The 17,000-nt window shown below is 35.5% G+C and overlaps 1 protein-coding gene across 1 annotated transcript in view; it reads left to right on the forward strand.

Moving 5' to 3' along the window:
• kcnd2 (potassium channel, voltage gated Shal related subfamily D, member 2) overlaps window positions 1–16,732 on the forward strand; it is a 171,378-nt gene extending 154,646 nt beyond the window's left edge. The window contains exons 2-6 of the mRNA XM_012959957.3: window positions 1,004–1,166; window positions 1,871–1,966; window positions 3,792–3,887; window positions 11,286–11,524; window positions 14,443–16,732. Of these exons, the coding sequence (XP_012815411.2) occupies window positions 1,004–1,166; window positions 1,871–1,966; window positions 3,792–3,887; window positions 11,286–11,524; window positions 14,443–14,620 (772 nt within the window). The 3' untranslated portion in view covers window positions 14,621–16,732. The remainder of the gene's footprint in view (window positions 1–1,003; window positions 1,167–1,870; window positions 1,967–3,791; window positions 3,888–11,285; window positions 11,525–14,442) is intronic.
• Window positions 16,733–17,000: the final 268 nt, after the last annotated feature.

The following is a 17,000-nucleotide window of genomic DNA, read 5'->3' on the forward strand; positions in this document are numbered from 1 at the left end:
GTGGACAGTTCAAATGCACAAAATTAATAAGCAGGGTATAGAAATCATTGTGTTCTTTAGAGAACTGTGGGTTCATACAGTATTTTATTGCTAACCACTAGCAATAAATGTATAATTTCCTTTGGGTGCTATAGTTTCCTACCATAGTAAAAACTATGGATCAGGACCAAAATAATTGGTTCTACTTTGTGTGCATGTTGGTGTTTGTGTTTGAATGTATTTCTTTCTGAACCAGCAAACATGGGATATGGTAGGAATAAGGGAGGGCAAGGTGAGGATGCTAGTAGTATTTCATACATGTAAAAAAAAAATCCCACCACAGTTAATGTGATATTTAACTTCTTAATTTTGCATCTCTTTTCTGTTAAGCAGGACAGACGTGTGTGATTACATTGTTTAATTTAGGTTTCCTAAATAATGGTAGCCATACATGGACACGGAGCCATACACAGATTTAAATTGCTGATTCAGGTCCTTCAGACCAATTTGGCAGCTTATATGTCCATGTATGGGGCCCCTGATGGGCCTACCCAACCAATATCTGACTTAAAATTGGGCAGATATCAATCGGGCAGGTTTGATTTTACCATCAGATCGGGGACGTCATTAATATGGTCCTTGCTTCAAAGGGTACTATTCCCATCATTGCAATTTGATTATTTGGTGGAGGGCCAAAAAATTGAAATATGACAATATCGCCCATCTTAGGGCATTTTGGTGGAAAGATCCACTTGTTTGCGCCAAACGAGCAGATCTTATTCTGTCTGGCCACCTTAAAGGTCCCCATACACGCTGAGATCCGCTCTCTTGCCGAGATCGCCAAGTGAGCGGATCTGCACCCTATATTCCCACCTACGGGGAGCGTGTAGTTAAAAAAATAAATAATTTGGCCCTGGGGCCAAACGATCGAATTATATTGGCTGCCCGTGTATGGGGACCTTAACGCTGGCTGGTTTGTGAGAAGAACATAAATGATTTTTTTGTTTTGTCTTTATTTTAACAGGTATGGTGATATGGTTCCAAAGACTATAGCAGGAAAGATATTTGGATCCATTTGTTCTCTAAGTGGTGTGTTAGTCATTGCATTGCCAGTCCCAGTGATTGTCTCCAACTTCAGTCGCATTTACCATCAGAACCAGCGGGCAGACAAACGCAGAGCGCAGAAGGTCAGATCAAATATTTATCTATCATTCTGAAAACCCTTTTTTAAATGCATAATATGTAAATGAACTTTAATAGTTTCAGAAATATTCTCGCCAGATATACTATAGATTTAAACAACTATATTAAATGTTTTGGTTCATAATAGAATTTGTAGAAATGCCTAATAAACGTCAGGCATAATGCATTGTATGGTCTTTTGGGGCCATACATATATTCATATTTTAATTTGTTTGGGTCACAGAAGATCACTAGAGCACCAGTGCTAGGGGGGAGGTATACTATATCAATAATCTCAGGGAATTATTTTTCACTTTTAAGTAGCACCTCAAGTGCTAAACTAATGCATCAGCTGTACTACCAACGGGGGAGTCATTTATAAGCAGAGTAATTTGCCTTTCAACTAACAGATGTCAGAATGGTAGCAATGGAGCCTTAGTTTTAATGAATAAAAATAGGTTAAGCCAAGAAAAAGACGCTTTGAGTTTCCAAAACAATACACTGAAAAATTCCCAAATCAGGTTTGTTTCAGAAAATGCCAGAAAGGTGAGAATTTCACACTCCATCAGCAGTACTGTTTGAAGAGGAGAACAGAAGTTATATTGTTTCTTTGATCAAAATTAGCAAATCCATATGGTGACCAGTTATGTTCAATTCATTTGCATTATTTACAGTATTTGCCTTAAATTTTTTTGTTTTTATTTCACAGAAAACAAGGCTTGCTAGGATTCGCCTTGCAAAGAGTGGAAGTGCTAATGCTTATTTACAAAGTAAACGCAACGGTTTGCTAAATGAGGCATTGCAGGTAATGATCCAAAATTCTGATGTTGTTAAACTTAAGGTGTACAGGGCACTTTCTGATTTTTGGGTCTGCACCTTTACCAAGTTATAAGTCACTGAGAATTGTCTGTGAAAAGTCTATGATAATATGTGCAGTGGCATAACTATAGAGCAAGCAGACCCTGTGGTCACAGGGGACCCTCTATAGCTGTTCCTCCACTCTGTTTGTTGCTAAAGAAGCTGAAAAGGCTATGGAATACAAGGCATTCTGAAGCAAGTGTTGCAGAGCAGTCTCTGCATCTCACCTCTAGCATCTGCCAGAAGTAGGGCTTCTATTTATTTGAATGGGAGGCAGTAATAGCAATGGTGGGGTGCTAATTAGGGTTGCCATAGGGAGCCTAATTGCTTCAAAATATCAGTTAATCCTTGTATGCTGAATCATAACTCTGCCTCCATATATGATTGGTCTACACCAATTATCTCCACCCCAGGCTTTATGCTGCCACCTGTCAAAATTTTCTCCAGGTAAAAGGTAGACAACCTTAGTTTTAAGACTTACTTGGAACAATGCTTGATGGAAATAAATAGATGTTTCTTTGAAGCACATCACAACCTGAATATAATATGCAAATGAAATATGAAATATTAAAGTAACAGCAGTAGTAACAAATACACCACTTAATGTAAGTTCTGGATTATGACATGGGAGCTGTTACCGAAAATGCTTGGGACCTGGGGTTTTCCAGATAAAGTTTTTTTCATAATTTAGTTCACTATACCTTAAAGGAATACTGCCACAGGAAAACATGTTTCTTTAAAATGCAGTTAATAGTGGCGCTTTAGCAGAATCCTGCGCTGAAATTATTTTTTAAATGTGGAAATAGATTTTTTAAATATTTCATTTAGAATTTTGATGTGGGGCTAGACATACTCTTAGTTTGCAGGGTGTCCACAGCCATGGGACTTGCTCTGTGCTCTAATAAACTTCAGTAACTCTTTACTGCTGCGCTGCAAGTGTGATATCACGCCCCCTGTCCCAGGCAGACCATTAGCAGAGCATGTGGCAGGTAATTCAGGATTCAGCTGCCTGAACTGATAGTGCCTCCATGATTACTTAGCTTTCTAATCAGCCCCTCTACTATTCATATATCAATTACTCTCTCAAACCACTCCCTGGTTACTAAGGTAAATTAGACCCTAGCAACTTTCCAAACTGGAGAGCTGTGGAGCAAAATTAAAATACCGTAATTAAAAAATAACCAGTAATAAAGAATGAAGACCAAGTGCAAATTGTCTCAGTATATCACTCTCAACATACTAAAAGTTAAAAAAAAATCTTCAGAGGGGCCTGGTGCGTAACACAAGAACTACCTGCCTGCCCCTCACATCGTCCCCATTGCCATTAGTAATATTTGTTAGTGAATTGTCTGTCCCAGGCAATGGTAATCTTTGCAATCTATGGCGATATTTGATTCCCAGCATCCCCATACCTTGGGAACACTTGCTTCCCTGTACATAAATGCTCACCAACAGCACCAGAAATTACATTTCCTATTAATTTAAGATAATTAGCTACTAAATTTCCTCTGTCATTTTAAAGATTTTACAAAAATGTTTAAGCTACCTACATTCAAACTTGTAACAATAAGTTACTGTTACTCTATTGTTCCATTATTATAGCTATAACACCCTATAAATAAAGATGAGCATTGCCTGTGATGGTTGGAAGTGTGTGTGACTTTGTTGCTTTGAAATGCAAAGTACCCTGACTTAATATAATTTCTCTCATTCTTCTAATATGTTGTACGTCAAAATTTTAGATAGCAATAATGCATTCGTTTGATCCGTAGGGTTCCAGTGAAGAGGAACAGCCGCTTGTTAGCAAATCTGGCTCTACATTTGCAACCCAGCATCACCACCTGCTACACTGTCTGGAAAAAACCACGGTAAGGAAACTGAGGCAATTTCCTTTCATGAATGGTGGCATAAAATTTGATTTCTATTTGTCTTATATTTGGGAGTTTTACACTGTACGGAGCCGTAGTGACCGCAGAAACATTTGTTTTATCTCTCCATCTATAGTCTTTCTTTTTACTGCTTCTTTGTTTCACAGCATAATCATTTTTATTCCATATTTTTAAGCTTCAAAGTTTTTTATTCTAAGTTATTTATGTATGCATGCCCCAAAAACATTTGTAATTAATACTGTCAAAGTTCTATAAACTGACAAAAGATTGAAATCTAATTAATGAGGTTGCAGTGAGGACAGCATGACCTTCATTTATCAACTGACATTACCTAAAACTGAGACTAACACTAGGCACTTGGCCACAATGCTGGTATCACTCTGGCTTGTGACAGACAAATGTGCAGCTTTTTATGTCAAATCATAACTAAGAATTGCAAAATAGTCAAACAGAGGAAAAAGTCAAAAAGGCTATAAAATAAATGCAAATTAAGGCATGCAGACTCAGCCCTCTAGTGACCAGAAGGGAAAAGCAATACAATTTAAAGATTGAGTCCACATCAAAAAAAAGTTAAAATTAAACATTTTTATTATAATCCATTAAAACAAACCCCATCTACAAAGCCTTATTGTATTGCTAAATCATAACTAAGGGCCACAGAGCCATAAAAACCTCAAATGTAATATTTTATTAAACTGTATATGAAGCTTCCAAGCCCAAACTACACTGCAAGAAATCACTAGTCCCTCAAAGCAAAGTGTATAGTGTTTGCATCTTTTAAAGCAATAATACTACATACATCATTGCAGCAATTCATTTTAATATTGTGCTACTGAAATGAAAAAAACTTGTAGTGGGGGTTTAGCAGTTTGCCTAGAGCTGCAATGTTTCATTACTCTGAATGGAGGTTTAACTTTTATGTAAGTCAGGAGTCTGATCCTGGCCCTGTGTGCCTCACTGGAGGAACCTTGGGCTGCACAATGCCTGTGGTATATTTCTACATCCCTGTGGGGCTTTTCAGCTACTTGATACTGTCACTGTAAATTCTAGTGGAATGACTCTGTCTGGTCTCAGGTTTAATCACTGTCTCTGTCATCTAATCTGTATTTCCCTTATGTTTTCTGTCATCGCATTACCATGTAGGGGTTATCTCATGTTTTGGATGATTCCATCTTACCAATAAGCTGTACATCAGTCATGAAGGTACCATTTTAGTGTTGCTTCTGTTTTTGAAAGATGTAGTTTCACTTTTCTTAAGTACAACTCTGCACTGTCTGTGCCTCTAATTTTACCAGAGGAAACAGAGCAAATCTTTAAAGGAGCAGCAATGAATCCATCAAGTTGTTCTTGTCTTGAAAGAGTGATAAAGAATAAATGAAACACATCATTATTTGTCAATGGCATTCAATAATATTAGTAGCGTTGACATTGTGCAACAAACTCTTTCAAATAAGAGGAAGTGGTAAAACATGTTAGTGTGCTTCCAGTGGTGGTACTGTGCCACTTCTTTGGAAAGATGCTATATGTATATTGTGAAATTATATTCATACCCACCTCTGGCTCTCTTCTGCAGCCAATGGCTGCTTGTATGTGATGTTTGTGCCCTGTGCCTTTGTCTTGTCTGTGTCCCACCACAGCAGGAAAATAAGAAACATGTTTGCCACTTTTTAGCATACAACTTGCAACTTACAGAATGTTTTTGTTCATGGGGTTTACAATCATAAAACTAAATAAAAACACGAGCACAACACAAACACACCCATGAAAAAGCACTTAAGTATGGTGAGTGCTGTTTATGGATGCTTAAGACTCACACATATACAAGCACACACACACAAGATCCTTGCTGCTCCATATAGTGCAGAGTGTTCACCATCTGAAAAATCAGAAGCTTTGTGTGTGAATATTGTAGTATTCTGTGTTTTCATCACGTATATATATTTTTTTATTTATATAGCGCTGCTTGAATATGCAACTCTGTTTCCTTATGTTGTGTGCATGTTAATATGTTCATTATTTATTTAACATTAACCTGTTTTGCTTTAAATGTGTCCTTTTTTAATGTACATTGGCTGCTGCAGATGTCTATAAACATGTGGGCCTTTCTGATATAATTAGTATAGGCATCTACAACCTGTGATCTCCAGCTGCTACTTTATTTTCCTCTCAGCATCCCAGTAGATCCTTTTGCTGATGTTGGACACTAGATACCAATACACAGGTTTCTGATATCTTTTGCGCTGTTTGTTAGTGTTGTGTATTACTATTTCGCTAGTGCTGCCGAACTAACACACAAAAGAGGTGTTTGGATATTTTGGGTTCAAAGTAACATAGGATTATGTAATAAAATACACTAAATTTGCCCAGAAACAGTAACCTAAAGCAATCAGTCAGCAGGCAGCATTTACTGGTCACCTGTTTAAAAGCAATCATCTTATTGGTTGGGATTGGGTTCTGCTCCTGGGCAGACTTAGTGCCTTGTATTACACATGGGGGATAGTCTTTAATCAAGTCCATGCAAATGTAATATATACACATTTATATTTAAGAGGGAATTTATACCAGAATACAAAACATTTATATCAGTGCAACCAAATATATTATTTATTTATATTCATGTTATTGTTACTTTCTATCCTAAAAGTACATACAGGGAGTTATAAATAACATGTGCCACTAATGATTAGCAACACAATAAATATTAATAATAATATTGTAAATTGCTTGTTTATCTGCTAGGCCCAATGGGCTCTGCTGCCTTGTATTGCTGCTTTCACTGTAAGGGTCATAAATATTAGGGCAAAAAAAAACAGTACAACAGCTCCTTCTACTATTAATAAACATTATTATATGTATGTATCTTTATTTTATAAATTATTTTAATATGTAAGATAAATAGTGCTCCTGTGCAAATAAAAGTCACTTAACAGCATAAGTCTATATCATTTACTGGACCTTTGTTGTAAAAAAGATAATATTAGCTTTACATCTCATCTTCACATGTGAAGAGCGATACATTTCACACAATACTTCTAAAACTTGACTCATATCTTTGCCTTGACATGAAATGCGATATATGTTAGTTTTGCTTATAAAGGATTCTAATGTCAGTGTGACATTCTGTTCTCTCACAATTACACTTAACCCTCGAACAGCAGTCACCACAACAGAGTGTTCTTTAGAAATAAGCTTTCAATAACATTAATATTTTCAAAGTACATTCGGCTCCTTTCCTGGTTTGAGCTGGAAATGGGATTATAAACTAATTTTTAAACAAGTTTAACTGTATTTTCCAGATCTGCTCCTTAATTGAGGAAATTAGTTTGTAACCAGTTGCCATGATCATACAATGAGAAATGAATATTATAATAAGAAGTATGACATTGAAGAGCTGTAGAGATGCAGATTGAGCAGTTCTACTGAATACATGTTCTCCGGGAAGCACTGTTGCTCTCTTGTGCTTGATTGATTATTGTTTGCTGTAACGCTCTACTATAGCAGTCTAGTCCAAGGAGCACTGGACAATTTCACTTGGTAGAAAAACATTGCATCTGGAATTGTTACAATAATTTTTTCAAGGAAATGGTGTTGCATGCACATGAACCATAGGTACCACCAGCCCAATAAATAATCACTATCTATGGAGTCTTACAGTAGCCCCTCTAGCATATGCCAGAACCCAATGATTGCCAGTCCAGGCCTGCGTTACCTTGCCTCCTACAGAGGCAAACATATTTAACACCTGACCAAAACTTCCCGGGACACAAGCAAATATTGGTATTACAGTTAAGGAAGTTTTCCAGCCCTACAGAAGAGGCACACAGAAGTAGGCCTGTTGTCCTATAAATGAGAATATAATTGCTTTGAGTTAGTAAATAAATGAGATAGGACAAAACAATAAGGCTTTACCATATGGTGTGGTATATTAAAGAAAATGTTAAAGAGGTATTGTCATATTAAAAAGCATGAGAACAGAACGCAATAAACTGTAACAATAAAAAAGAAATAAGAAAGGCAATATGTATATATAATGTTATTTTTACTCAAGCTTACACATTCCAGTAAGGTTTCTTGCATTAGTGATTGTACATGTAGTACTGGACCAGTTTATATCGGATTTGCATATGTCTATCCTGCTGCCTTAGCCTCTGGCTTCTAGTCCTCACTATAATATTTTATATAATCTCACCTGCCTTTCAACCCCCATTCTCCCCTATTATTGCTAGTTTCTTATGTGATCATCTTTAACAATATTTGTCATTGCATTCTCCACATCCATGCCTAGTTTAAAGTTCAGAGTTCTACTAGAGACTTGCATCAGCAGGGGCTTCTGACTTGTGGCAAGCAAATTGGATGCTAATACCATTGTTAATGATACTTCCCAGAAGTGATGCTATGCCAACAGAGGAAACTGCATACAATGCATTTTAGCCTTGATGTTTTAGTTGTGTCTTTGTATAAATAAGAACTATAGTACTTCAATGCCAAAACAAGATTATTTTGACGAATACCTAAGTTTGCTAGTTGTGCACCTTGTATTCATTAAAATGCTCACAATATTTATTACTATTATTATTAGAGCAGTTTTCTGCTGAATACTGATCCTACCATCCTTTCTGTGCACTGGAGTGGTAATCCACGTGAACAACTGCAATTGTTGTATGTCCCTAACAAAAAAAGAATTATGAGACTAAAGGCCTATGGGAACTAGGGTTTGAAAACAGTGATGGCTAAATCAAGGCAGTAAGACTAGGAGCTACACAAAATCAATATAACAATTCATTCACTTTTTCATATATTCATATGACAAAAGTGAATGGAAAAATAAAAAAAAAAGTCTTGTATATTGCTTATAGTTAGTAATGCAGTGTATAACTATCTCTTAAGTGGCTTTAATAAAGCACAAAATCATTTTCAGCCTTGAAAAAAAATCCTGTGCACATTTGAAAGTGTCTATGTATTTAGTAGTAAATGTACTTGCTTTTGCTCAGTTTATCCTCAATGCATATGCCCACCTCCAAGTTATGGACCTTTTCAAATGTTATGGCCACCTAAAAACTGAAATGGTAATATAAACCCCACACAGTTACACACAATTTCATCCTAAAGTGGCTAAATATATTACAGTTGTATTTTTAATAAGTAAAATCACTTGTTCGCATGCCCATAGTATTTTGTTTTCAGAAGTAAATCTGTAAATGAGTTTATCCTGCTCACAGTCCTACAGCTGTCATTAAACTACCACTCCTCCCCCTCTTATACCTTTTGGGGAAACGTATATTGACTGGTGAATGAATTATGACAACAATAGTAAGGGAGGAACAGGCAGTGAGCAGGGCAGAATGCCAATGGCAAGAAAGACAGAATATGTTCCAATTTTTCAAACTATGATTTTCATTTTGTTAACAATACAAATGTCCCAGATAGAAGCTCTGCAAAATTAAAATTTGCCTATTATCTTACTGCCACAGTTAAGGGGATGGGGGATGGTAAAACTATCTTGGTAAGGAGCAGGGGTGTACCAATAACGTAAACCCCATGGCTGCAGCAAGGTCCAGGAGTGTACAGGAACCAAAGGGGCCATAATTAATGCCCAATTTTATATGTCTTAGTAAAACAAGTCAATGTCTGAAGGTCTTTATGGATCTTAAAATAAATAGTGGTGGGGCCCAGTAACATCTATTTATGCCTCTGGTTAGGAGGGAGTTCCACAGATAAAAAGCAGCAGAACAGAAATAGTGAAATGAAGAAAAGCATATGATATGCAAGAAGCAGATATGATCATTGTGATAGGAATGGGACATCAAGGCAGCACAGGGTCAGGACATTTGGTAGAAGGCACCACAATATGGGGGACATTTTACAAGTATAATGTGCAATATTAGTAGCTGTTTGCTTGTTTAGAGTGAAGACACACAGAGCTACTAGTAGCAGCTACTTGCCATGGCTATTAAAATATACAATGCTAATAGATTACTGAAAATTGTATCTACGTGTGTTTTAGCAGAGGCAATACTCAGTATTGTCTATGGCAGGGTATTTTCTGCCATTTTGTAGCTAAGACAAGTAGCTGCTACTAAGTAGCTCCATATGTCTTCGCCCTTAATGGTGCAGTGCTGCGGAACTAATTATTGTGCAGTTATTCTGCAAAATTCAGATAAAGTCCCCTGAGGACCCTCCTTATTTACCTTTGCAGGTAGCAGCTTATCTGTATTTTAAATGGACATTTGCTGCTTGTAACTACTCAGAGTCTGGTTAAATAAGGGTAATTGTTCTGGAAATGTGGTGCAAGTATGTCTGGTCATAGAAAATTTTTTGTGCAATGTAAGGCAGAGTTTAAGATGGTTTAATGTATGTATGCATGTATGTATGTATGTATATCTATTTATAAAGCGCTACTTATGTACGCAGCACTGTACAGTAGAATAGATTAATACAACAGGGGGTTATTAAAATAATAATAGATACATACAAAGTATAACAATAAATACAAGGTACATTTGCAATAAGTTAAGAATCAAAGAGACAAATAATAAAATATATATAATAATAATATAATAATAAAAACCTGGGTTTAGGTTTTGGGAACTTGAAATAAAAGATATGTTTAGTTTACAGAAACCACAATGGAATAGTGGGTAACTAAGATTCTTGGACAATAAACACGTAGAATTCCATTTACAAATATGTTCTTCTTCCCTTTAAAAAGTTACATTGTTTCCATGTAAATGTTTAGGAATCTTACATTTTTGTTAGTGGAATAAGTGTTCTCAGCTTTTGATTTAACAGTTGTTTGGTATAGCTAATAAGGAAAAGGATTTTATGAAACCCTTGGCAAACATTTTGAGTTTTTAATTTCACATATCCATCAAATATATGAAAAAAAGAACATTTTCATATTTATACAATACACACAGCTATTTTCTTACAAACATATGAGTCATTATGTATGTTTTAATACACAAGTCATTATAATCATGTAAAAACTGAGAACATTGAGCAAATAAATGTAAATCTTACTGTGGGTGGGAGGGTACAATATGTTTAACTTAGCGACATAAACATTCCCCACAGATATAGAACCCAGGGTTTCAGTAACAGATTTATGATCATAAGGATGCAAAGTGGAGTCTGCCAAAGAAAAGAAGTTAAGGAATTTCTTCTAACCAAAGCATTTACCTTTGATCATGTTTCCCAGACACACCAAGTTTTTGCCCATTCCTGTTTACGGACACTGTAGCCACACAAAAATTTGGGTTCCTCACTGTACAATGAGAAATGTCTCAAGCTAAGTGATTATAGAGTACACCAAACAATGTAATTCTTTGATGAAATCTGTTATGTGTAACACAGTTTTTTTTTTGTTTTGTGACCTAGAACCATGAGTTTGTGGATGAGCAAACTTTTGAAGACAACTGTATGGAGGTTTCTACAATAAATAAACTGCACAGTCCCTCACTTTCATCACAGAACAACAGTTTTTGCTGCTCTCGAAGGAATAGGAAAAATGTACGGATTCCAAACGCTAATGCTCCAACCTGCAGCCAGCACGAGAGCCTTCAGGAACTAAGCGCTATACAGATCCAGTGTATGGAAAGAGCAACTTTGTCCAACAGGTATTCTGTTTAGGTGTAATGAGTTATGCAGCAATTTTCATGTTTGTGTCTGGAAAATCTCTAATTATGTTATGGAGTTGGGTTACAAATTCATACTATTGTTTTATCATTACAGAAAAACAGTAAATGAATGAAGAATTTTTAAGGTTTCTGGAAAACTATAACAGCGATTATTATAGTTATATTGACTTCATTATTACAGGACTGTCCAGCCAGCTCCAAAAGGCCTATCTTGCCATAGCATGCACTGGGATGATACCTTTTTTTAATCTTCTACTTTTGCGACTACTAACATTTTTCTGGGGAGATTTTAATGAATTGCAGGGAAGACCATGTGACCATGTTTTAAGTAAAAGATTTAAGCTATGTTCAGTGGCGTAAAGCTGGTCATAGGTATGGTTAGGATGTAAGCAGTGTTCCCACTACAACAATAATATGTGTTACCTATTGTACAATCCCAAGACTGATGGCAAGCTACTCAGTTACAGTACCACTTGGTTGCTTCCAAGCTGATACATTAGGTCTTTTAATAGTTTTAGCTTATTTTTACTCGATAGACATAAGTTAATTTTACCATTTTCCCCATTTCTCTAGCATCTATCATATCTACAGTACATTAGTGGTTGCAGTATACTTACACCGTGAGTGCGAGATACAAAAACATGCCTATATCATTTTGTTTGTTTCTTGGAGCCACAAATAGACACAATTACCCACATAAATGTGATGCTGCTCTATAATCTTAAGCATTGGTATTGCACTGAATTGTATACTTATAGCATGTCAAATGTTATAGCACATATGGTATTAATTAAGTTATCTATATGCTGAATGTGCACCATGCTTATCCCTATCAATTATTTTTTCTTGTTAGCCAGTGATCTGGGAATTAATTTCTAAATGTATTATATTACAACTGTGAAGGTGTTCACTGTCATTGCTAAGGTACTGGAAAATCTCCAGAGTACATCTGTAAATCCTGCAAAATAATAAAAGCCACCTATACTGGTAGCAAATGTCATAGTATAAAATATTGGCACAATTTTGGCCAACAAAAAACTTCTCATTTCAGCACAATATAGCAAATATTAACACATTCAAGTAATGTGACAGCAGTAATAATTCATTTTCTTTAGGTTTCCTGAATTCAATTTGGATAGCAATGATATTGCTATATGTAAGCCCTTCAGGACATTTTAAAGAGGGGTGTCAAGTGGTAGGCTTTCCTAATCAATAGCAGACATAATAAGTACCAGTACTGAGGCCATTTATGCCAGATGTAGTGCAGAAAGCTGCGTGAATGTATGTGGAGGAAAAGGAAATAAATGACTACATGGGTATTATGAATAGTGACCTTAGGACTGATGAAAAATGCTGAATGAGTTATCTGTTATAAAAATGAATTTAAAAGAGCAGTAATGAAAATACATATGTTCTGCCACCAAGGAACAAAATTATATGCTATTCAGAATTTATTTGTGCATGTGCCATTTCTAAGTATACTTTGAGATATATTAAAGTGATACTGACACAGGCCTATCAGTGATATAAATTGTGTCCCACTAATAAAGTCCTTTGTAAAATTACCAGTACCAGGCCCAGCACTGCCTTTGGGACTAACATTCTGACATACTGACCCAGAGTCAGATCTGCTTGCACACAGGCTTTGTAAAGACTTAAGTAAGATGTACTATTGTACCTCAGCTTATAGGAGGGTTGTGAAAGTACCACATTACTGACAAAGTGTTCTGCTTTGCAAGATGTCAGGCAATGTTAGACCCTTGGGTAATGTTGGGCTGGGCGTTGATTGCATGAAAGAGTAGCATGTATCATTGATAGGAATGTGTTAGCACCCCTTTAATAGCTGGGGAGAATACCAGCTAAGTAAGCCATGGCTTACTGCATACATCCACTTAGATTTCATTGTGCGTTATTATGCTTTAAGTCTTCTGCTTTCTATGGTATACTCAGTCGATATACTCGTATATAGTTTTACAAATTTGGATTTTTCATTTTATGGACTTTTTATACACTACTGCGTACTTGTCAAGTCTCCTCTCAGGTCAGGAACCTTCTTTAATAATGTGTATTGTGGTTGAATTAAAGAAAGAATAGGCTGAACCTAACAATAGATTTCATAAACCAATAAACCCCACAAATCTGAATTACTGCAGGCCCACCAAGCAAGCTAAAATGTTCACTGTTTCCTGAATCCTGTAATTTGTTTGAGTTTGAAAAGTCAGTTAATATGTGCTCTACATTATTGGCTTCTCTTCCCAGACTTGTATATCATGCACGTTGGCATATGTTAAGGTAGCTGGGATCCTGTGTTTTAACTCCCCCTGCTATTTCAGCACAAGACTATGCTATTGATTCTGTGGACTTCCACAACCGTAGCTCATTAAACAAAGAATAATATTGATACTAATTATTAATACCCAGAAAGTTCCGAATTACAGGAAGGACATTTCCCATAGACTCAGTTTATTTTCCAATTTTCAGAAATGATTTCCTTTTTTCTCTGAAATAATAACAGTACCTAAAAACAGTACCTAGCACTTGATTCAAACTAAAATCGAATTAAATCTCATCGAAGGCAAAATAAACCTATTCGGTTTATTTAAAGTTTAATATTTATTTATTTTAATGTTTTGCCTGCAATAAGGATTAATTATATCTTAGTTGGTATCAAATACAAGGTACTGTTATTACATTATTACAGAGAAAAAGGATATATGTTTTACAATTTTGATTTATTTTATTAAAGTAAAGTCTATGTGAGACAACCTCTTCTCTAACATGTATGAAAGAAGGTTTGTTTACCAGATGTATGTATTAGCACAATATTGAATTAAATGTCTGGCAGTATCCAGAGCATTGGTGTCTAACTTTTCTATGCTCTTATCTCTTTGTGCCAGCCGATCCAGCTTGAATGCAAAAGTGGAAGGAAATGTTAAGTTAAACTGTGAGCAGCCTTATGTGACTACAGCAGTAATAAGCATCCCAACACCACCAATGACTACACCAGAGGAAGATGGCAGATCAGAATCCCCTGATTACTCACAAAGGAACATTGTAAGAGTGTCTGCTCTATAAACTTCATACCAGAAGGATTTTGTATTAAATGCAACATGAGCCCCACAATCCGCTCCAAAGGAAAAGATTTTTCAAGCAGCAGTTTATTTGCATAATCGTTAAAAAAATAACAGGTCTAAACAATGTACAGGGACAATGCAAGATCTCCCAGTGCACCCACAACTCTGTGACTAAGTACATAAGCACAATGAATGTTCCCCATTGATGCTTTTTCTCAGATGCAACATTTTTATATGAAAAATGAAACCGTAACACCCTCGCTGAGAGTATTAGGGAGAAAAAAAAAAGCATTACAGAAATGGAAACATTTTGATAACATTTTTCCCCAGAGGGAACAATGAACTTTGCATAAAGTAATGTGTATAAGAATACATGCGCAGCAAACCTATTTGTACTTATTTAAATGACATCTGTAATGCATGCAAACATCCTTCGGAGCAGAGATCTGAGATAATTGAAGCTGTTTCCACCAAACACTGTTTTATGTGAAAAGACCCTTTCAGCGCTCTCCTAACAACAGGATGAAAAATGTTTACAGTCGCTAAACAAAAACAAACAGAACTGTTTTGGAAACTAAACAGGATTTATTAAGGTATTACGGCAGAGTTAGCCGCTGTACAGGAATATGGATTTATTAAATTTCTGTTGTTGTTTCAGTAACAACTGCAATAATGAATTGTCCATTTGCAACATCAGGAATCCAAAAATTTATTTCGAAAATTCAACATTGAGTATAGATAAGTGCTTTTCAACACTTACAACAATTGGCCGATCTATTTACTTTTGGTGAGGGCATGGTTTTCTTTTTTTTTGTGTTCATTAAAGGATTATCACTTTGAGAAGGTGACAGCTATATTAGCTTAATGACATTTGAAAATGAAAGATTTCCACTTTGAGTCCCTTTTTTGTGTTATTTGAATATGCATGAAGAACGACTGTTTTTTTGTCCTGGATGCTTGTAAAAATGTTTTCCTTCATCTGTATTGTTTTGTAGTGCAGGTTGTGTCAGAATTCACATTTCTAAACAATTGTGAAATGAAGATAATTTAAACTGTCTCTGAATATTAAGAAACAAAAGAACAAAATGTATGAAAAGCATAGGACCAACAGAGCAGAAAGCAGTAGGAGAAAGCTTGATGAATGGGTTCTTATGACTTGCATCTATTTTCTCCTGGATCACAGATTTAGATGGTGTATAGATAAAATTCAACATTTACATTGGACACTCATATGTGTAACACATTTTAAACCTTTCTTGTGGATAAAGGGGCAGCCAAGGAGAGCCCCATGAAGTTGTAAAGCTTATTAGACTTCAACCAAGAGCTGGTTTTATAAAAGGTTACATTATTAACACCATCTAAAAATGTGCTCATTGTGCAAAATATGGCCAAATGGTGGCTTTATTGATTTCTGCCATTAAAAGGCCAAATCCCAAAACAAAGTACAGTACTCTATCATTAAAAAAATATATAGATAACATGTTTTAAATGATGATAAGCGGAAATGCAATGTCCTATGCCAAATACACTGTGAAGCCATTTCTCTATGCTAGAGTATATACAGTTCCATCTAATTTAACCAAAATATTTATGAGCAACAATTAAGGGAAGGCATTGTATTCATTTATCCCCTGAAACTGTACTATAAATACTGTACTTCAGAGAGAAATTATCTTAGTATTTATTCTATCCAATATTTTCTCCTTTGGCCTTTAGATGTTATATATATATATATAGATATTACATTCAAATAAAAAAGCTAAATATATATAATTTTCTATTATACCATTTAATATTTACTTGATTTAAATTGAGTTTCTTTTATTAATTAAAATAAACTAACACAGGTTATGTAATAACATGGACAAAGTGCACCCTTGGTCTAGTAACCTATAGTTACCATTAGTAACCAATCAGCAGCTACCTGTTATTGTAACCTACTATACCAAATGGCAGAATGATAGAGTGAATTCAGATACAAACCTATGCAAAAATGTAATGCAAAAACAGATGTTTATTTTGCCTATGGAGCTACTGAGACTATATTTATTTTAATTAATGGGGGTGGTGATTGTGTAAGTCTGTGGCAGCACAAAATAAACTCTCACTTTTAGTTGCTGGTGGAAAACAATCTTGTTACATTAGTATGTATATATTGTATTATTAACACAGAACAGTTGCTATGTAAGTTATCTCTTGACATACTAATGGAGATATGTGCAATGTCTCCTCTTAATGCCCACTTCAAAATATAGGGGGTGATTAATCAACGTTCGAGATTGATTTTTTTTTCCCAATTCAAGTTTTTTTAGCGATAAAACTCAAATGTTTGATTTAAGTGCAAAAAACCCAAAAACTCAAATGTAAAACTTTGGCATTCT

Source organism: Xenopus tropicalis, chromosome 3, assembly GCF_000004195.4.
Source record: "Xenopus tropicalis strain Nigerian chromosome 3, UCB_Xtro_10.0, whole genome shotgun sequence".
NCBI classification, from domain to species: Eukaryota; Metazoa; Chordata; class Amphibia; order Anura; family Pipidae; genus Xenopus; species Xenopus tropicalis.